Source organism: Aphis gossypii, chromosome X (assembly GCF_020184175.1).
Source record: "Aphis gossypii isolate Hap1 chromosome X, ASM2018417v2, whole genome shotgun sequence".
Taxonomy (NCBI): Eukaryota; Metazoa; Arthropoda; class Insecta; order Hemiptera; family Aphididae; genus Aphis; species Aphis gossypii.
This window is the reverse complement of record NC_065533.1, coordinates 50,400,240-50,425,469: the sequence shown is the minus strand read 5'-3', so window position 1 is coordinate 50,425,469 and position 25,230 is coordinate 50,400,240. Positions and strand designations below refer to the sequence as shown.

At 30.0% G+C, this 25,230-nt stretch overlaps 1 protein-coding gene across 2 annotated transcripts in view; it reads right to left on the bottom strand.

Annotated features, from left to right (window-relative positions):
- LOC114130724 (proton-coupled amino acid transporter-like protein pathetic) overlaps positions 1-24,825 on the bottom strand; it is a 40,604-nt gene extending 15,779 nt beyond the window's left edge. Inside the window, exons 1-2 of one of the 2 annotated variants that reach the window (XM_050207633.1) lie at positions 24,372-24,825; positions 1,943-2,574 (exon numbers count right to left, since the gene is read on the bottom strand). In XM_050207633.1, the coding sequence (XP_050063590.1) occupies positions 1,943-2,211 (269 nt within the window). In that variant the 5' untranslated portion in view covers positions 2,212-2,574; positions 24,372-24,825. The remainder of the gene's footprint in view (positions 1-1,942; positions 2,575-24,371) is intronic. The other variant, XM_050207632.1, reaches the window with a different exon arrangement.
- Between the last annotated feature and the right edge of the window lie 405 nt (positions 24,826-25,230).

Genomic DNA, 25,230 nt, shown 5'->3' with positions numbered 1-25,230 from the left:
ACGACACATGCACACGTATAATATAGCCGGTGCCTGTCCGTAAATTGTGCGATTCCAATGTGTACACGGTAGGTAGGTATAATAATATTGTTATTGTGCACAATTTATACATATTATTATAATTATGTGTTTACGAGATTATGGTGAACATACACACTCCTCTCATGCTCCAGGCGCACGCACGTTACATTAACAAATTAACACCGTTGTTCGTATATCATTATCAGTAAAACGCGGGCGGAGATAAGTACGATGATATAGTAAACGTGTAGGTACATAATATATATTATACACGATACGAGAGGAGATTAAATTTAAATGTAATAGAAAGTACGCGAGAGAATTCATTAGCGATTAATCTCGTCGCATTGCAAAGTGATTCGCGTGATGATTTCCCAAAGAAATTTCGATGATTAGGTATATAACGCTGGTCTATGTGTGTGTGCGTGTGCATTTTTCGAATAATCGGAATACGCGTAAAATGCACCGACACCAACAACGACGACGGCGCCGATTGCATTCTGTCCACTGCAGTGACCGACTGATCGGCGAATCATAAGATCAAATCTATGCCGATTTTAAATTACACTGTACTTCGGACGTGTTCGTCGGAATTTTGATAATTTAATTTAATGGCATTCGAATACGAACATTATAACGTACTGCGTCTTGTGGGACGATTTTTACGATAATTCAGTGGTATGTGATTGTTAGAAACATGTATAGGTATATAAAATATATTATTTAGATACAACGTGTTTAACAATTTTATATTTAATACAATAAATCGAAATATGTCGAACGCACGACTCGATACCTGCAAAAGGTGGACATCCGGGGAATGTGTGGTGGTGGATTATGTGTGGTGGGCGGTTCAAGGAATGCATCCCTAGGGTCACCCAGCGTGACGGATCGCACCACGAGATCAATAGAGAAGATACACTACAATTTTATATTATACCTATGAACGCGAAATACACGTTTTTGGGATAAAATAAAATAATATGAGAAATCGAAAACGCACACCATAAGAAACTACGTAGTAACATATGTTACCTCAGGGACGGATCCAGGAATGTTTTACGGAGGGGGCGCAAAATTGTATTTATACTTACGACTAAGCTGCCTGCATTGTAACACAATACGTAAAAGCAACAACAAACCTATTTTAGGGATTTTGGGGGGGGCGTGCGCCCCCTTCGCCCCCCCTTGGATCCGCGCCTGTGTTACCAATATAATTGACAACAATGCAATGATATGTGATTATTAGGAACGGGGATATATACCTATATATATATATATATATATATATATTATTTAGGTACCTACAGCACGTTTAACAATATTATATATTTGATATAATGAATCGAAATGCATCGAACGCACGACTTGTTACCTGTAAAAGGTGGACGTGCCGGAAACGGGTCGTGATTGTGTTGTGGAGAATAGTAAATGGATAAATAACCAGTGAGGTCCGGCGAAGGAACGAGATCAACAGAAAAGATACACTACAATGTTGTATTATATTATGCACGTGAAAAACACGTTGTAGGAATGAAATAAATTATAAAATAAAATATGACAAATCGAAAACGCAAACCATAACCAACGTTGTAACATAGTTTACGCGGCTTCAGTTTCCGTTGAACCAGATTTCTAAACAATGATATTATTGATTGGTGGATAATTTGCTTATAGCATAATATTGAATAATTTATTATGTAATCAATAAAAATATCATATAATGTACCTTTATTTTAAGTCAAATGATTATTGATCAGAAATTACTATTATTTTGTACCAAATTCTTAACTAAATTGCAATTTCGTATACCATACCTATTGCACATAATGATAATACTTTATACGTTGTATGCTAAAATTATTTTAGTTATTAAAACACAGCAAATATTATACTCTACAAATTTGAAAAGTATACTCACGTAGATGATGTAGTTGATCCGTTAGCAGCAGGGTTGCCGCTAGACACCATCAGTCCTAAGGTTGCTGGAATGTCTATCGAATATGTGGACGCATTGCGCTTGTAGTGTTGTTGTGGTGTTGATTGTGTTTGTGATGAATTATTGGGTAAACTGCCGTTGACACCACCGCTTAACCGAGTATGTGTTTGATGCTGATTGCTGCCCGCCGATGGCGCCCGTGAACTCCAATCCTCCACGTCATCCGTCAACACTGCTGCCGGGTTATCCATTATGATATGCTGCTAGATGTTCCAGTGACGAACTGCACTTTCAATATCAGGATTTGTGATAATGACAGCTGTACTTTTAGTCGAAAGGGTAGATATGTTATTTGGTTTGTTTATTATTGTCAACAGTAATATCTGTTGACTTTATGATCACTATTGACAGTTCGAGGTAATATCTTCTTGTGACGAATGCCACTGGCGTCGCTGTATGTTTGACGTGAGTACTGTTTATAGTCGATGATAATTGATAAGGTGAATTCGATGATACCGTGAAAGTGGGTGTGATGATGATGAACGGCAGATACTGAGTACGCAAGTGTTGCCGCCTTTGTAATTTGGTATAGTTTTCCAGGTACCCTGAAATAACTGATTTATTAAATTATCTTAATCAATATTAAAATGATGAACACGTTGAGTTATATCGACTAGATCAAGATATTGTAAAGGTGCAGGTGTCATAGAATTTACTGCAACTGGTTCGTTATCCGAATCAGAAGAAAGTGAATGACTACGTTTATGAGAATTAGCTTTAGAAGATGAAGGCGATGATTGAAAGGGTGCTGGTAGTGATAGAGGTGTATCGGACACGTTTATATTTTGATTACGTGGCACAACAGGTGATTGTCCAACAGTCGATATTGGCGTTTGGGACTGATCGCTTTTCAAAAAGTGCGATGATAGTGCCTCTCTAGATTTTTTTGATGGTGAACCGCGTGATGAAATTTGTGGCTTAGGTATAAATTGGCGTGGTCTCAACAAATATCTCGAAGTCGATGGTAAATCTGACGATTGCGATGTGGCTGGTTTTTTTGGTGGCATTTGTGTAACGGATGATAATGATTAATGATGAATTAAGTGATGGATGATCTATCAGCGATGCCGGCGTCGATGACAAAGCAGATGGATAACGATGTGATGATTCAGGTGGGGGCTAGTTCGTCGGAAATGTCGTAGTCATAGGTAGTTAACGTGTGATAATAATTACGATCGGGACTACGCACAAGGTAGGTTTTAACTTATAACACACATCGAAATTACAAAAACGTAACACGTAGTACGAAAAAATGTTTTAAAAATATAGCCACTTTTAATTCAAAAGCCGGAGCAAATTGTAAAAAAAAAGTATTAGATTGAAGATGTTTTTTTTTTAAAAAATAACGCGAATAGAATGAAGCCGACTGATTTAACCTATGTGCGATTAAACGGAATGACAAAATTTATAACGCATGGGCCCGTTTTACTACCTATGTGTACGCAATACAAAACGTTTGAGACTAACTACGATAACGACGACGAACGACCGTAGTGTCGGTGGAGGGCGAGGCGAGGACCCGGACAATGGGAATTGTTGATTCGTTTACGACGTGATGCGTCACAGGGCGCGGGGAGAGTACAATACTGAACAATTCGGCTTTCGACGGTACTAGTAATACTCTGGTTGGACAGGCGCATCGACCGAGGGTGGGTCCGGCGAGGATAGGACCGAAGACATTAAATTTATTGCTGGGTTTTATCGGCGATCTACAGGTCTAAATGAATACCGTAAACAGCCCGCTAAATCGTATCTGACAATTTAATTATACTTCAGCGTACAGTCTCGTAGGCATTTTTAAACTATGTCCACAAACATTCAAGAAAATTGCTATTGTAAAAATGTATGTAATTGTAATTTAATTATATTGTATAAGCCATTCACGCTCGAGTCGTAACTATTACTTAGTAATCGTTTTGAGAGGAAGTGACGGTATTTTACCATTAAAAAATACTATACTATATAAATACCTATTGCACGATGTCTTTGATAGTTCAAAATATTTTTAAAAACACCAACTCAAAAGAGTTTGTTATGACAAACAATACAATTTAAGAATATGTATAACTCGTTAACCTATATTACCTAATAATATTTACCGACCTACTGTTTCTACTCGTAAAATACGTCTCTTTTTTTTTATTTTTAAATCCAAAATATATATTATTTTTAACGTTCTTATACCAGCTACTTAAACATGATTTATTATAGTTATTTAACTCGAATTTTTATTTTTTATATTAAATGGGATCAGAAAATCATTTTATCTCCTCTACTCAAACTTTACAGCATAGAATCTATTCCTAAAATTTGTACGGTTATACTTACAGTATACATCTATACAGAAATATAGTTATTTTTTACGAATCGTTGAATCGAACAAGATTACACAAAGGGTACAAAAAAACATAATAAGTATGTTATATATTTATAAATGTGGTTTTCATAACTAATTGATTATATTTGTATTTAAGTATATTAAATGTCGAAAATTCAAATTTGTCCAATTGATTTTATAATAAAATCAGATCCATTTACAAAACTGTTTCATATATATAGGTATATAATTTGTAGTTGTAATATGCATTTTCCGTCGTGATCCTTTAGCATTACTGGTAAAAATAAAATTAATTTATACTCAAAATAGGTTTTGGGGTGTTCTAACAATCCAATCAAAATTAAAGTCTAGCAGCATAAATACAATATATAATGAGTTCGGAGTAAACACGTGCTGTGTATACAATATACACATGTACTATAACTACATAATTTACATCAGAAATTGATAATAAAAAGGGCGGGTTTTTAAAGACCTACCTATTTTTGTAATTTGAATATTTGATTATCATTATACATTATATATGTCCTTAAAGATCTTTGGACAATAACGTTTAAAATTAAGGGTGCTTGAAAAACAACCATTAAATGTTATAATATTGAATCCATAAAGGGTGAGTGCGGTTAGCGATGTCAACTGAACAAAATGGTCAGAATGAGAATACTAATAACAGGGTTCATTAATATAATATAATATAATATTTATAGACAGCCGTTATTTTAATTTGAACATTTCTATATCATACGGATGAAATATAATTGTGTGAATACTGAATGATAAAAACTACCATAAGTCGCAATAACAATTTACTCATATTATTATTATTATCGTGTCGAACATTTATACACGTTTCAATCTAATATTCTAATGTGTTTATCGAGTTTTTTGACGTTACTGTAAGTTGTAACACTAACATAGTAACATACAATACAAACAAAAATAATTGGTTCCTTATGAGATTAGATATGACTTCATCAATATTATCATGTAAAGTACAATTTTAATTAGAAATAAAATCGTATCAGTAAGTACCGGAAACATTAATTAAAATAAGTATAGTAGATTCTATTGAATATTCATCAGAATATTCATCAGAAACTAAAATCATACATAAAAAAAAATCAAAATTAAAAACTTTAATACTATTGATGTTAATTATTTATAGACAATTAATATAATTTATAATAGCCCTTACCTTGTATAAAAACTACTGCATAAACTGATAAACTTAGTTAAAAGTAAAACGTAATTTAAAAATAATTAATGATCAAAATAAGCAATTGAAATATATATATATATATATATATATATATAGGTATATATATTAGTATAGCGATTCACATCAAAACTTTTGATGTATAGGTATTTAATAAATAATATTTTTGTAGAGAAAATGATATTTAGTACATGTATGGTTTTTTCGATATGATATTTAAATATTATATAATATGCGGATGGCCAACTTGCGGCTCTCGTCATAACCAGATGAGGTTCCATAGTCGCCCATAGGTAACATTTTAAGGGGGGGGGGGGGTCAAAATAAAAAAATTCTCAAATGTAAGGTAATAAAGATAATAATAATATTATGGTAATATTTTTTGAGCTACAAGTTTTTAATATTTTTTGTCTGGGGGAACAAAAATAGTCTTGCCCCCCTCCCATGGGCGCCCATGTGAGGTTCATCTCTTATTTATAAAATAAAAATTTCTTTATTAATATTATGAATTTTATTGTTTTTGGTTTATGTTTATAAAAATGTATGAAATTATAAAAAATATATTTATAAACATTTTGGCCCTTAACATAACTGTATTTGTCCATGTAGTTCACTGCTTGCGAATACATTCCTGTTGGCCTCTCCTGAATATATAAAAAAGATTAAGTACTTAGTACTTTTGATGATAGAACAATACTAATAAAAAAAAAATTAACTTAAATTTTTGTTTTATTGTTTAATATGATTAATTCAAGACATTAGGATATTATCTACAAAATGGTTTTAATGAATAATCGTTAAAAGATCAAAATAGGTCAACATAATTGTATTGAATTTTTTTTTTTTTTTGTTGACTTGGGTTCACAAATATTGTAGATAGTATTTATTTTAAAGAATAAGCTATACTAAAAGTTTGTAAATAAATAAATAATAATAAAATAAATTTGAATAAGTATGAGCATAATAAAATATAAGTGGTTGCTTACAAATTACAATAAAAAAAATATACATATTAACGTAAAAGGTCCAAGGCCATGGACCTTTATAAATTATAATCGTACAAATGGTATAATACATAACATACAGATTTATGAATAAGACTGTTAAAGTACCGTATGCATGAATTTATAAAAACTTTCAGTCCTGTATTTACAACCCCGTGTCGAAACGATAAATCTAATTTATAGACTTAAAATCTACTAAATTCAATATTTAATATTTCAAGATGAAATGCGTTTTAAAAGAAACACTAGATTAACTAACGGGAATTTTAAAATGTCTTTAAATTGGTAATAGGTAATTTTAATTATTATTCATTAGTTTATTAATTTATTATAATCTATTCGTATTTTATAATTGGTTTATTACTTATTAGTACCGTATGGCGTATACATGGACTACACGTATATAATAAATCTTAGTTACATTGAACATGATATTCGTATCTATAATGATTTAATAGAACAGTACAAGTATATGAGACGACTTTTGTTCTAGATAAATTATACATTAATGTAAAAAATATGTAAAGAGTGGTCATTGTATAAATTTTTTTATTTTAATACTAATTTTAAACATTACACCGGTGAACAATATTAACATACACCACCTTCTCTAAACTTTATCTCGGCGAATATTCTCAAATTACGTGAAATTTAGTTAAATTGTTTTTTCAAACCCAATATTTATCAATTTACAAAGTTTATCTATAATATACTTATTTGTTATAATTTTTTTTCATTCATAAAAAGATATGTGATTATTAAATTTATGATTTTAATAAGTCAATGTTTATAATCAATTTTCAGTATTTTGTTACAGTCTACAGGCTAGGGTATCGCCCTAATAAAGGTTATAAAATCATATTTTATTTCTCCGAAAAATATACATATATAATCCTATAGTTAATATGATTTATAAATGATAGACATAATTTAATGAACTTTTGACACTATGTTTGATACGAATTTTTTTTACACTCGATAAGCAGTAGTTTATGTTTATTTTAATATTAACTATTGTAGTATACTATAACATAATTTAAATCATAATATTATATTATTAAGAGTTAGTAGACCTATTTAAAGACAAAAAATACACGCACACGTTATCCGTTGTAAGACGGAATATTCTATAATGACGTATTAGAATAAACATTTAATATTCTTATATAATATATTGTAATATACATATCATAATGTAGTGTATACATTATAAAATCTCAACCACGGTAACACGAAATTCTATAAATCCAATTACAAAATTATAAATCAAATGAATGAGCTCTACGAATTTAATCAATTAACTGTAATAATAATATATAATAATATTTATATACCTAATATTTGTGTTTAATTATTAATATTTATACAAATTATGAGAGAAACTTTTCTAAACAATAAGTCGAAGAGTTTCCTTTTAAATCAAAAATCTGTTTTTATATAATAGCATTTTTTGTAATAATCCTATTCTCCAAAATCAATTTCATTCATTCACTGTCAAAATCTAAAAATGATCATTTTACATCAAATATTATAGTTGTGTACACGAAAATAAATGTATTAAAATCTCTGTTTTAACAATGCGATACTCAACGTGTACGCGATTAAATTCCTTATTAATTATTAGTTCTTACAATCGATTATTCCTATAACATTATAAGTACACAGACTTTTAAACTTTAATTTCGGTACAGCTTGAAATACGACTTCACCTCGCACAGATATTATAACTACGCGCATTATTAGTTTTCATTCCCATTAAGTAATAGTTTTGAAAAAAGAGCATGTACCGTCACTGTTTTATACATTTCAACGAAACTCAATTTCCTTTCTTTGACGTGCAATGTTAAAAACGCTGTTCAATGAAATGGCAACGTGTGTTTATAGGAACAATATAGAGGGTTCCCGCACCCTTGATCAACCCCACTCACCGTGGCTGACCCTTAACTATTACCACGACTCCGACAGATATACAACCCTCGTGAACTACGGCTCGTACATATTGTGACGAGTATTTGTGTCCACATGGCGTATATTACATATACGATATACCTACCCAACATCTTATATACACATTACACACATTATATTTTATATACTACCTACAATATACGCACATGGAACATATAGGCAGAAATGAGAGAGTGTGGTTAGTATATATAATAATTTAACCATATCATACCTAATACAATAAAGTTTCTAACCTCAGACCTCAGTTCGCATTTATGATTCCTTCAAATTTGTATGGATGGTATATTATATAGACGTAAGTACAGCCTGGGGAGTATTAACGAAAATGTCATGGTTTACTACTTTAATATACCTATGAGTACTGGAACTGAAATGAAAAAGAATCATTATAGTTTTAAACAAATCGTTAACTGTTTATACATTTTATTTATATCTATAGAATATAATATTGAATGTACATATAAACACAATACACACATTACATTAGACTCGTTCACCGTTTATATTATTTATCATGACGATTAAGTTACATTTTATTATTATTTTATTCTTATTATTTATTACAGAACTAATAAACCTACTAAATGACTATATATATAAGGTATTAATGATATTTCATTGAATTTTACTACGGGTTATAAAAATAATTACAACAGATCATGTGGTAAAAAAAAAAAAATCATAAATTTATTACATACCTAGATTATAACTTATAAGTAGTACGGGATTACTATATTATAGTAATGCCTATTTAAGTTTTAAACTAAAATGCAGTTATTTGTGTTTAAATATGAAATTAATTTTTAATACTTAAATACTTAGTACCTATGCATTATCAATCGTCTGTAATTTTTAAACTATGTACTTATTCATTTTTTTTCGTCTAGTGGAATAATATTATTATTATAAGTCGAATTGAGATTAAATTGTAAATAATAATTGAACATATTATATTATCTGAAGATATTTAGTATAGTTTTATTGATCGAACTGAATCATGCCTAATACAAAAATATTTTATGACGAATCGATAATTTTTAGATAACATTATAGCATTATATTCTACAATGATAATTTAATACTGACATCGGGCATGTTTATTTTATGTATTATATTATGCATACTGTATCATTTTTATTCTAAATAATATATAGTAGATACTATTGATAAGTTAAATGTAGATAATTTGATATACTGCTAATGGAATTATAATGTTAAATTAATAATACAATTTAATGAATAAGAAATTTAAAAATATAATAAATGTCTAAGTGATTAATAATGTATTATATACATTATACTTAACAATTTTTAGTTTATAATTTTATTTAACTGTTTTAATATTATGTTTGACAATAAAGACAAATGTATTTTAACAATTTAATCAAACCATGATTATATTTGTAATACTAATCATGCAATTTACTTAAAAACTTTAATTAAAAAATGAATGGTCAGGTATAACCTATTAATATATAAATATTTAATTTACTACCTATACAATAAGTACTTATTGAGTGTACGCCTTTATTGATTGGGTCACTATAATGGATTTGTTGAATTTGAATTACATGACATATATGCATTATTGCATGCAAAAAATGAATCGAAGTGACGAATGTCCATTATTTGGTAACTATATGGTTACCAAACAATTATTTAAATAATATTAAAATTCTAATAATTCGTACTTTTTTATTTTCCCTAATTATTTTAAAAACATAGATAAATTTCTACTTTTGACTGACCAAAGTAAAAATTAGTACTAATTTACTACCAAAAACCATACTTTAATATGATAATCAGAGCATTTTTTCTACTATAAAAAATATCATGGGACACAAAAATAAAAATAATAACTCTTATTATTTTAAAATGAATAATACCTACCTATATTCATTGATTCGTTAAAAATCTAAAATGTTTAAAGATTTTAAAATCGATTTGTAAATTTCCATATGGTTATCTTTTTTGTACAATTAGGTATACTTTACCCTATATTATTATTATTATTATTATTATTATCCAAGAATGTTAAAACTTTTAAGAGATAATTTATAATTATTCAATTAACTGCATTATCATTTACAAACTTTTATGTTCACAATTACCATATACTGTATAGTGTTTTTTATTAAAGTAGTTATATAATAGTGCATTTTTAAGTTTTTAAATTACTCACACAATTAAAACCTATACGTTCTTTTTCTGTAGTACCTTTTGTTGACAAATCGTAATTACACGTTATTGTATATAAACGAATATATAAGTATGAAAAATTAATAAGAGTGGTGGAACAGGTCACAATATGCATAAATAATATTATGACGCTATTTAAATTGCAGTCGGTACATAATATAAATAATCGAGACCATGAAAAATACATTTTAGTTTAACCTAGAATTTTCAATGACTTTCAAAATAAAAAATGTGCATATAAATCGGGTTCTCAGTTATAACAAGTTAATTAATTAATTATAATTCATCAAAACCTATTAATAGCAAGTATCAGTTATAAATTTATATACTTGTAGGTAATATTTTCTTAAAAAGTAATAATAAAAAAAAAAAACCATCAAAAACCTTCAGCTGCGATTTAGTGGTGTGGACTAGGGAAGTATAATTATTATACCTATAGGCTATAGTCTACAATATTTGAGTCGGAAGGATTGAATACATAATACTTATAGTGCTATGTAATATTTGAATATCGTAAAACGTGGTCTGCGGTCAGCTAGAAACTAAAATTTAACCAGGAATTACACTTGACTACTTGAGTGTACGAGATGACCGCTGCATAATATATATACCTATACTTTATTGGTATAAGTACGTATTATACACACGGAACGAAATTCGCGGTTAACGATCCAACTTAAAATTGCATGTATTCATGTTATACTGTTAAGACGAAAGTCATCATTATTAACTTGATAAATATTATTATTATCCTCATCATCTCATTCATCATCACCATATTATAGGCGAGCACGCGGTCAAGGTGAGTGTGCGGATGTGTCTATATAATTTATTAACGCTAGAGTTCGATATTTTTATACAAATTTTCAAAGACTGTTACTTTCTATAGATATATATATTGTATTAGAATATATAGTCCCAAATTAAACTTAGTATCTCCGATATATGACTCAAATGTCTACTGAATATTACAACACTTTTGAAGTAGTCAATATTGACTTAAAAAAAAAATTGTCGATACCTCACTTGTGGAAAATAATTGTTATCACGCCTTAACGTGTACAGTTGCCTGTCGGCTGTCGATTGTATAATGTATATCGTATACCTATATTATAGCTGGTCAGCTGCCGGGTGACGAGAAGAACCCATATATGTACAGAGGTTTATGATCGCCCGTGTAGAGGTATAATATACATTGACTATTGGTACAATTTGAATATATAATTATTATAAGGTGTGTTTGCACGCTCAAGTGTATGTCAGTATAATCTGTATTTATTTTTCACCGCGATTAGGATATAGTGCAGCCGACCAGACATAGATATAAAACTCGGAAGCTAAGTATACAGCTATTATTTACTACCAAACCTATGTAGGAACCTATGTGTAATACGCACCAGTAAATACTATCTATACCGTTTATAATAATAGTATTATAATAATAACCACCCTTCGACACGAACGACTGATCGCGCAAGCCCGTCGACGTCCGTCTGACCACTCGTCAAGACGCTGTAACTCACAACCCACGCGCCGATGAATTATCGTTAATTTTGTATTGCACAACTACAGTCGCAAATCCTTCGACGTATAAATGCGTTATGTTCGTTGTATTGGATACCTATAGCCGTGTTCATCGTCGTCGTAATCATATTATTATTATTTATTAGTAATTAAATACATGCAGCCGTCGCGTCGATATCCGTGATGAAGATTGCAGTAATAATGTATGCATAACGATGATGTATATCACGCCTCGCCTATCCGCGAGACGATAAAAAAAAAAAAAAAACTGAAAAATACACATAGGTGTTACTCGAACGTATAATAAATTACTAATAATTGTTATAGAATAATAGTCATGTATAAAAGCGTGTTTAGAAAGGTGTCGTTGATCTGGTATGAATATTCTACAGGCCAAAGGTATAATAAGTTCAATAAAGAAATCAGAAAATTTCATTCTTATATATTATGAAAAAAAAAAAAATTCTTGAAACTAACTTTGATTTGCATTCGATCAGTGTATTAGAAAGTATATTAATTGTAAGGCTTGTGCCCGAGTGACCGGGCCCTTACAATAATATAGTTAATTGTTGTAGTACCTACTGCACCACCGCCACTTATATATATACCTAGTATCTCGCGTTTAATATAATATTATTATCATATACCTATCACTAGTTACCCAGTATATTCCTACTCCGCGTTATTGTAAGTACGTAAATATCGTATCGTACTTGCGCGGCTTATTGATTTAACGGCGGCGGCGGTGCTTATTGAATATTAACGGCGGCATTGACGTGACCTTAACACACATACATACGATTTCGCGTCGGTCGTTCGACGACGACGGGCACGATATATAGAGGTATTTATGAAGTTATATATATATATATTATACTCGTTGTTTAACGACGCGCTCATTACACACATACACACGTATATGTATTAATATACACCTATTATACATTATACCGCGGCTACTTAACTGCGGCGTCTCATTAATAATTAATAATACTTAATATATACCTAAACGGGTAGAAGTATATTATACATACACAATATAATATACTGGCGATCATTATACTATATACATAATTATTATAACTAGACTCGCGCAGGAACTACTTTTACGTTACACCGCACAACGAATTAAACGAGACGATATGTATCGTCCGTGCTGTTGTACGTGTAATGATATTATGACTGGTATAGAGCGTTTATACTTAAATAGTTTTGTGCCTTTGCGGCAATTTTTTGTTTATAATGTATTGTAATACTCGCGTTTAATCCACAATGACCATATATTATCGGCTATTTAGTGTACACGCGTATAGAAAAGATTTGTATTATAAAATATAAATTCTGATACATGTTATTGATAGGTAATCGTATAGTTCGATTTTAATTTACCTATACGGATAGATAAAATACTGTCGAACAACAGGTTTTACTGTTCTAGCGAACATTTTAAACATCATGTTCATTAAAAAATTTAATATATGCATATAAATATATAATAATATATGCGTGTGTGTGTGTGTGTGTGTGTATGTTTTTGTAGATTTACGGTAATCGTTTACATACGTTTCCGTGTTAATTTATAAGGTGCCTTGCCTATAGAACAATAATTGTATAATAGAGGTATTATGTATTATATAATGTTATGTAGGTAATAACCGAAGAAGCAATAGACGGCGTAACGACTACGACTGCGGTAATTGGAAAATTATACCTATATATACGCGGGCGCGAAATGACACGGCTTTTACGACCATTACCGTCATTATTCTGTTATTATAGTGTTATTACAACAATAATAATATTGTTCAAAATAAATCGGCTTATTGTCCTCAACTATTGTCTTCGTCGCGTAAAAACAATCAATGACGGCTGCGACAAAGATGACGCCGCCAACGACGATATCGCCTTATCATCTGGTCGTAAATGAATTATTATATTGGCTATGATGATGATATAATATATCTATAGCGTGGGAGCTTTAATCCCCGTTTGTTGTTTGCCCTTCATATACCTACATAAGCACATCTCGTAACCCCACAAAAAAATTATGCACGGAAAATGAAATTATAAAACACATTATAAACATTAATTTAATAATATATCTAAATTATACGTATTGTATACGTGTTTGAAGTAGGTTAATCATAGTCTTAAACAAATTTAAAATAAATTAATAATTGCAACCAAATGATCGTTTCTATTGTTTGAAATCTGATATAATATGAATATAAACAGACGAATATGAGAAAAACCAGAAAAGTCTTCGATATTGTAGGTTTCGATTGTATCTATATAAATATCGACATTGATGAGTAGGTCACTGTAATGGATGTGTTGAATTTGAATTTTATGATAAATCATTGTATACAGAAATTAATTCTGAGCGGAGACGTTCAGCCTTTATTTTATAATTTATTTATATTACTATATAGTAATTTATTTTTCTATTAGTAATATTACAGCATAGGTACAGTATGTTAAACTAATTATTTCTAACAGTTCGGATGTACCAATTATACATAATAATTATTACAATATTATATCATACTATATTATTGTTTAATGTTTATATTAACAAATCATTACCGATATATACATTAGAAGGGTACAATTAGGTTTGTGGTATGAATAGTTTAAAATTGGTTGAAAATATTTTAATCATTTTATAGTAAATTACAATTATAAGTTTTTGAATTACAATATAACAAATTAAACAAAACCGATTTTGTCCAAAACTGGTGTTACATAAAAGTTCTCTTTTTCTGTAATTATTTTTAAAAATAATAATACTATTACTGAGAATTTTTCACTTTTTATCCCTTACTTCTTCAAAAAAATAAAATAAAAGTACCAACTTTATATCCAATTGACAATTTGCTAAATGCTATCAGAAGTCGTCCTCAATGTTACACTCAGTATATAGACTACATCTTTTAATATGATTTGCATTTAATGTTAACTATTCACTATATTGATGTTAAATATTGACTAATTTATGTATATTGCTTATGATATAAATAATTGTATTTTTATTTTTATATACGAGTATATTATATTATAATAGATACTAAATGTTTAATTACATTTTTTTTAATTCGATAGCAAGCGTGAATACGTGCGCCCAGGGGCAGCATAGGCAGGAATTGCTGCACTTAAATATATTTTTTGATGGATTGTTAACCGTAATAGTATACGTAATATTAAAGGACCCACGTGAGTTATAACAATTGTTTTCCTCCTAAGTAAATTTTCACAAACAATGGTCATTACTTATTGCACGAATTAACGGCATTGTATTAATAAAAAAAAATAAGTATATTTACTCAATGTATCCAGAAAAATAATTGTACTGTTATTATTGACAAATTATAACATATTAATATTTTTAAAAACATAGTGTATTTTCATGTATTTATAAATTTTTTAAGATTAAATGCATAAATTAAACTATTTTATAGTTGTTTATTTTGAAGAGATAATTATTTATATTGTGTAAGAATAAGATTTCATTGTGAAACCTGAAATCAAGTAAAAGAGTGGTTATATTTTAGACTGGCTTTTATAAAAAAAAAATAGAAAATGAACCATATTACATCATGTTGCACCTTGAACCTCTGCAAACTGTGCACGCCCATGATTACTAGTTCAGTATTAAAAAATGTGTAATTTTATTGTATTCTCAGTTTAAAATTCATCAGGTATAGCTAGGTCATTATAAATTATAGAAGTAATAGAAACAAATCTAAAAAAGTATGACAACTTTGTAGTTTATTAAATATTGTGCATATAAAGTATAGTAACAATTTTTTAAATATAAATAATTTACCACTTCACATTTAGTTATAAGTATATACAACTGTATAAAATGTATTTAAAATGTAAATAGTATTTTTTGTCTAAAGGGTTGATTTACTATAAATATGCCTTAGAAGAAAAAACCAACAATTAGTAATTTCAAATTTGTTTTTGGAATTTTCAACTTTATTTTTATTTCTTAGTGCGTATAACAATTTTATCAGAAATGATTTTAACACATGATATAACATATATACAACGTAATAATGGTATAAATATCAATAAAATTTATTACGTTAGAAACTATGAGGGATTTCTTAACAATTACATTTATAATAACTACCTGTACAAAAATAAATAATAATAATGAAGTAAATAAACAAATAAATTAATATTTATGTAACAGACGTTTCATTGAAATTTATTGGTATATTATTTTTATTACGTTCAATTTTTTTTTAATTTAATGTTAAATTATTTTTATCGAATTTGAAAATACAATTTATAATTAATTACGTCGGACCAGTGTATTCATGGTCTTTGTAAGGTGTAATGAATGCGGATGCAGATGCTCTAGGTATACATTGACGGCTAAATAGAATCTGTGCAGCTCATAATATAATGTTGTCGCCTGATGAAATTTGCATATTGTTATACTCCACGGCCGTCAATAACAATTACTTTTTATTCATTTTATTATACCATAATATTGTTCATACCAATTATGTATATAGGGTTTTGATTTGAATGCAAATTGTGTTTATTTCTGAGAACTTGTTCATTGTTTTCTAATAATGTGTTTCAAAAAACGGAAATTTATGCACTTTTCAATATTTTTATTATTTAATTGCAGTAGTAAATGCCAATAACATTGCTTAATTACAATATTAGAATAATTTTTCAGCTATATCTAGAATTTATGAAATGTTGGTACATAATATACAATATGTAAGTATATACTATGTACTTTGTTTTAAATCTTTGCGGCTTGCTATAGTATTTTTGATTTTACATATAAAATAAAAGAAGTATGCAGGCAAAATATAAGTTTTTTGAGTTAAATAAACATTTACAAAAAACTGATTTTTTAAATATTAATTTCGTAAGCAATATTAAATTCTAAAAAATGTTTTAAAAAAATTCTAAATACATTGAGTATATATGTATTTTTAAATTATATTATTATATATTTTATTTTTTATACATAGCTTATAGTTATACAATTATAAGTTAATGTACGTTAAATTTGACTTTTATTAATGCATTATTTATTTAATGATTGCTGAACTAAACTTTGATGTGAATACCTACCTACAATTTTCGAAATAATTAAATTACTATATATCATATAAACATATCAGTACCTATTACTTTGACGAATGTAACCCATTTATAGGTACTCCTCTTGTGCTTTCTACAGAGGAAAAATTCTATACATTCGAAAATAAATATAAAAGAAAAATATTAAATAATAAACTCGTATTTGATTTACTTAATACAATATAAAAAAAAATTGAATTAATATGTAATTTCTAATCAGGTTCTTTGAGGATTAGAAATAATAACGTTTGTTCGTATTTTTTTTATAGCGTGCTCATTTGGCTCACGAGATTATATATTATAACAGCTAGTGTACGTCTTTTAGCCTATAGGTTAAGTTAGGTTGAGTGAAAACGAATACGAACAAATATAAGAGAAAACGAAACTATCTATATTTTATTAACATTATTATTGTAGTATGTATAAAAATAATACGCCTGTAGAGTTTCACCAAAACGATAATCACGTATAAAATACACAAATACACAATGCAGCGGCGCTGATTGTCAAACGGCAATCGGATACCAACAATCAAAATAATTGTTACTATCGGATATAATATCATATTATTATTATAAATGTGTTTAAGCCGTGATAGGTGCAAGTTTGTGCGCGCGAAAGAGAAAGAAATTTGCCAAATCGACTTCCCGCAGACGTGCCGCCGCCGGTGCTTCCAAACTTCATTATTGTTACCTGGCGAGTGGCGACGACTTCAGGATTCCACGTCTACAGCGCGCGCTACATCAGAAAGTTAAGAAGCAGAAGTATATGTTTATCTCGTGAGCAACCGTTTGTGTAAACCAACCCGGTCTATAATACATAATATAGGTTAGAGTTAGTTGCATATACTACGAAACGTATAAGTGTATAAATTATTAAAAATGCAAAATACGAAGAAATAGGCAAAAAAAAATAATAATCAAGAGCATTGAGATAATATTGAGTGAATAACCTACTGTAGAATATATCTGTAGAAATCGAAATTGATTTTCTTACTGAGGACAAAAACATCATCCGCTATCGAGACGAAAACCCATCATAATTTAGGCATAATATTTTGCGGTTCAAAAAAACCGATCTCGTACTATAAACAATATCCTTGTTCTCTCCTCCCATGCCGCTCATTCATTTCCTATTATTGCAGTGTTTACCGATATTATTATAATATTATAATACAACTACCGCGTCGTAATATTTCAAAAAATAATAATTTTTCACATAATTTTTTTTTGTGTGTTTTATATATTATACGTTAAAGACAAATTGGTATAATATGATAATAATAAGCGAGTGCCGCTTACGTACCTATTATACGAGTATATTGTTATATTTTTCATAATAATAAACGACGTCCGCACATAATGTGCTGCGATCGTGGTTCGCCCTCGCTACGGTGCGTTTATTTGTTACGTTTATATATTATTATAATATTATTATTATTAGGTAGGTTATATTATTATTATGGTCGTTGTTTTTGTTTACACGCAGAAAACCACTCAATGCACGATGACGCTTTTATTATTATTTTTTTTTTTCATACTCGCCATTATATTATTTACGTTTTTACTTTTAAAATTCGTTTTTTTTTTTTTTTTCTATGTTATTATAATAAACTCGACGGCGGCGGCAACAATCACTTGTTTGGGCGCGAGCGAGGGCACGAGCTCTGCTCGCGATCGCGATCGCTCGACCGCAACACGGCGCGGTGCGTCGTTATAATATCGGCGGCGTACATGCGACCGCGACCGCGTCTTGCCAACGCCGGTGAGTTACCTATATACTCGATTCGGTTTCACCTTGGCCCGTCGGCGAGGACACCACGGCCGGTCCCCGCCGCCGCCGCCGCCACAGCAGCCACGGCCAAGAAGTCGTACGCCGGCTTATAATAATAATAATATTAATAATAAAATAAAAAAAAAATATATAATAATAATTTAATAATAATATATAATATACATCATTAAATTATTATCATTATTTAATATTACGTGTATAGATCGTAATATATAATGTGTGCGTGTAACATAAACGTGGCTAAAACATTTTTTTTTTTATGACATTATAGTTGTGCGTGTACCTACCTATTACGCGACCATTATATTATTATTATTATATATATATATATATATACGTCTTGTTATTATTATTATATTATTACGATTAAAACCATTACGGCGACGATTATTATTACTATTATTATTATTATATTCTCGTTATCGGCGACGACAACTTACTGTACGATAGGTCGCCCTTCGATCGCGGCTGATGAAAAACCGCGAAATCTCGGCAATAATTACGACGATAGTCGTAATAATTCATAATAATAACGAGACTCGGTGGTGTGTGGATACATAATAATAATAGTATCATGTAACTACGTCGATATTGGGCGCGCCTTTATAATAGAATCGTTGTGAGCAGTATTTTTCATACTTTCGCGCGTATAGGTACACGTCGTATCGGCCGCGGTTTTCTTTCCATACCTTAAAATATAATTATTATCATTACTATCTACACAGGCAGTATTAGGCATATATATATGTTCTCATAGGAGTGTAGGGCGGTACACGTGAGTGTGTGTGTGTGTGTGTGTGTGTGTGTGTGTGTGTGTGTGTGTGACTTTTGAGAGAGTAAAATAGCAGCTCGTAGGGAAATTTAATGTCTTATATAAGTTTTTTATATATAATATTATATTGTGTGAATATAGTAATAATCTCTCGTACCTAGCTCAACTAAAGTCGTGTGTCGAAAATAATTGACGGTAAGAAACTGGTTCGCGAAGGTATTACTAGGTATGTGTTTATATATTATTATTTCACATAGGCGCGAGATTGACAACAAATTCGGTCGGTGATCTATTTTTCCATTAATGATAGGTATATCGTATATATAATACGTCTACGACATTACGAATACACGCACACACACTAGCGCAATAATGATAATTAATATTATAGATTATGTGTGTCTCGATGAAGTTGTGGTAATGTATTATGAGCATTAAGCAGCAATAGCGCATGGGTGTATTACGAGTATACGTCTAACACGTACGCGGGTACGTTTATATGTGCAACAGGTAGCTGCAGCCTGCAGTAAAAGTATACACCAGGAATACACGAATTTCGATGTTGTAAAAACGCGGGTTCAATGGCTTGTGATTTCAAAACGGTCATAAAGCAGAGAAAAATTATATAAAATTATTTGATAATATTATAGGTACCTACTTGTATCTAAAAAAAAAAATTATCTGTACTATCTATACTCTACGCCTATATGTATTTGTTGTCAAGTTATTGTTATGCGCATTATATTTGAACCAAGATAATAGTAATACAAAAATAATATAATATGATAAAAAAATAAATAAATAAATAAATATATTATGATATTTTTTTCACGGATTATTAATACATAAAATTATAATATATTTCGAAATTTTCGAAATTTCAACCATCGAAAATACCTACTACTTTATACGATAATATGTTATGTTGCATACGGACAGGTCATCAATATTCAACTTGTGCGTATATAAGACACAATCACTACAGCCTCAACTTAATAGTAGTTTTCTCCGAATAAATATTATATGTTTGTCGCCATTACTTTTACACGGATAGGCGCATTAAAACGGGCTAAGGCATGTCCAAGTGGCGAGTGGCTGTACAACGAAACAGCAAAAACGCTACATAGGCATATAGTTTATTGTCGAATTTGAATATTCAAATGCATTTATGAGATTATGCAGACGTCGCTATTATAATGTATCAATCGGACACTCATATATAATGATTCCGGATTTTGAATAGTAGTATTTCTTGATTTCGTATAGCGGTAAAGCTATTATGAAATTCGAAAAAAAAAATATATATATATGAGCGTCACACCAACACGCGCCTACCCATTACAACCATACGATATAGTCGTAGGTACGAAATGTTTACAAAAGTTACACAATGCACGACTTTATATAGGCGTAGTGCGTACTATTATAATATTTTAATAACGTGTGCGCGCCTATAATTTATTGTTAGTATGTATAAAAAAAAAAATTACGATAATAAAAAATTAAAAAAAAAATATACAGGTCGAAGAACGTCGAAAATGGCCTAGTATTTATTATTTACATCACACACGGCCGCGTGATTTTTATACGACAAACACGTATGAAACAACAACTTTGACGAAAACTGCCTATCAATTTACATCACACACACACATAATAATGATAATATGCTACGTAGTGCATGTATACGGTTATGGTGGTGACCGGACAACAACACATAATTTCCAACGAAAATGGACAATTAATTTACATCATACGCGTGCAAGTATTGAGGCTATTCGATACGAAATCTATATACGAATAATGATAATAACGATTATAATGAACAATACGTGTCGCATAAACATCACCATTAAAAATAATGATAATGATGGTGACTACGGGCATGAAATCATCCACTATATTGGCTATAATACGACTTTCGTAATATTTTTAAGTCTTCGCAACTCGTGTATTATAATATCTATTATGTGCATAGTACCAGTATGTATAATATAACAATATTACAGACCGACCTATGCAAATTATGTCGACAAGATATTATTCAAATACGAAATGTCACGAATAATGTAAGTGTATTATTACGGGCCCGCTTATTGTCTTTCGGTCGCATAATTTACTTTCATCCCATAATGCCCACGTTATCTTATAAAACGCGCACGCATAGAAGCACACAACAATATGCTCGCACGTGCTAATCAAAACATTTCGCGAATCTATAAAACTTTTTGTAAATAACAATAACGCGGTTTTTTCCGCAGTCCTCTCGAGAAATCGTTGGTATTCAAAATGAAACTGGAATTATTAGGGACCGGTATATTAAATATTACATTAAATTCGCGAAGGGACACGTAGCTAGTAGTGGTTATTGGTTGGTGAAACTGATGATTCAAACTCAATGAATTCCAACTAAAGAAAATTGTTCTCACAATGCTCGATATATTATGTATTTGTTTTCATTAAAAATCCATTTAATGTACCTACTATATCTTAGTTTATGATTTTTAAATTAATATACACACCGTAGTCAGCAACAAATATAATAGTTATACTACCTAATAAAATGTATTAAATCGTATAATTTTTAATAAATATAATTTTGTCTGATCAAACCTAATTTTAATTAATTTCGCTATTTTATAGTGGCTTTATCATATTAAAATAATTATAATAAAATAAATCAATAACTTTATTAAATCGAATAAAATACCTATACTAAACATTAAAAAAATATTTTACCTATTTAACAAGATTTGAATTCAAATAAAAATTTATTCAGGTCGCATGTAAAAATTTGTTTTAAATAAATTATCAAATTAATAACTGTATACAGAGATTTTTTATTAGAAAGTTCCTCAAACTACCTTTTTATAAATTTAAATTGAAGAATTATACCAGGATATAATATGATTTATTATATTTCACTATTTAAATATATTTTAATGAAACATCTTATAATTTCATTATTCATATTTTAAAAGTTATTTTATTTATATATGTTGTGTATTATTATTTATTTAAGTTCATTTCATATGGTCATGCGTATCATACGTGTATTTTTATAAACGCACGCAAAACATTGTTTAAGTTCATACGTGCCACTCCGGCGATCGAAACACACGTGCGGAAAATAACGCACTACTGTAAAACGGGCCTTAATACCTGTAAACTTTTTTTTAATGTTCGCTACATAATTCATAAAAAAAACTAAGTACTTTATTTAAAAAATGGTAATATTCATCTAAAGAAAAGTTTTTTAATAAAATGAAAATGAAAATGAAATATTATGTTATTATTGTTGCAACACGGTATAAATATAATACCTAATTAGATGCCTTGTTACGATTATTTTGTGTATAAAAAATAATTTCTGCCCAACAGTGACGTGTCCCTTACTATAGAAAATATATTTGGTAGTTATATTAAATTAAAAAATAATATTTTGTTTTATTATTTCAAAATCATTAGTATTTGATCAGCATTATGACTATAAGACGAAATTTGCAATGTTTTCCCCTCTCCAGTCCTAACACGAAAAAAACTGAAAGAATCGGTTTTAGACTAAGAACAGACTGGAACCCGTAATAATTTATTCTAGGAACCCTAAACTTAAATCAATATTACAGTTACAAATCCCAATAGATATTCTTAAGTTAGGATTAAAACATATATAGATTGTACTACTTGCAAATAATGAAAAAATTATAATATACATATAATAATTTATTATATTTCCAAATGTAAAAACAATTCGTACGTTACAGTATCAGAGTCGTTTGTTATGTGCCAAGTAGTAATAATAACTAATGTATAGTTATACCATATTAAAACATATATATATTATAACCTATATTGTTAACGAAATCGTAATATTACAATTATAAATATGGGTTATCTAAGTGGCGAGTGTATTTACAATTTTTAAATTCCATACGAGACTTTTATAAATGTTCACATCTGTATATAATAGATATAATAACAATTTTTGTAATTGTAGACATAATATTATGATACCTATAACCTAACATCTGAAAGACGGTAAACTAAAATAGCTGTCATTAATTCAATTTCATTAATTGACTTATTATAATATAAGTTAATTTTTTTTTATTCATAAAGTATCTACTTAATTAAAAAAATTATGATACATAATAAAAAGAACAAAAAGCATTAAAACCTAAAGTTAGCATGTTTTTTTGAGAACTCGTAAAATCTAACCCGACCCGACATTTTTTATTCGACCTATAACCTAACCGTTAAAATCATAAACGATGGCTTATACACATATATCACATTAAAATATAATATTATATGCCGGTAATATTTATGATGATGATGACGACAATTCGAGCAGAAACTGCATAATACCTAATTATAATAATAAGATAAAATATAACACACAAAATGCATATAATAAGTACCTTGAGCTGATGGTGCAGCCGAGTTCTTCGGTTACTCGCCGCAATCGTCACTGTGCAGTCGGTGCTCTCGTCTCGGGCGCCGGGTGCTTTCGCCGTTACGAGCACGCCGTGTATCGTTCGTATGGTATATCTGCGTACAGCGGCTGCTGCTGCTGCTTCCGCAACGCGTTGACGCACCGCCGTCGTCGCCTTCCGTCACGCTCAAACCAGTCGTGCGCAGCGCTATAGATCGTAGTTCTTTGCAGCAGTCGGTATAACAATAATAATTATTGTGATAGATCGGAGTGCATCTAACCTAGTATGTACAACGACGGCCTGCAGGTATAAATGTGCGCGCACGGCGACAGGCGCGTGCTACTTAAACTATAACGACGAGATGCAGCGGAGATCGAGAATTTCGCGCTGGACAGCTGCATATGTGGTGCTGGGAGTATTGATGGTGTTGGCGCGATGACTGCTGCGAGTGCAATGCGGTCGCTACTATATAGTGTGCGGGACCGGATAAATGAATGATCGACGAAAACAGAATATAATATATAGAGCTAGATATGATCTATACGTGTACGAGCGGTGGCGGCGGCGAATCGGCGAGTCGGAAGGACTTTCGTCAGCCGGCGACTACTGTTATGGATGCGGTGGAGGTGGAGCAGGTGGCGGTGGTGGAGGTGGCGGTCGCCGATGACCGTGGTGGCGGCCGGTCACTATAATAATTTAATATAGGTATATAGCGTATATAATAACATGTATGTAATATATATTTAGTCACCATTTATACACAATAGGTATATTACATATACACTGCAGGTATCGCTGTTGTACCTGGGTATAGATTATATTATATACCTACGCGCGATTACGA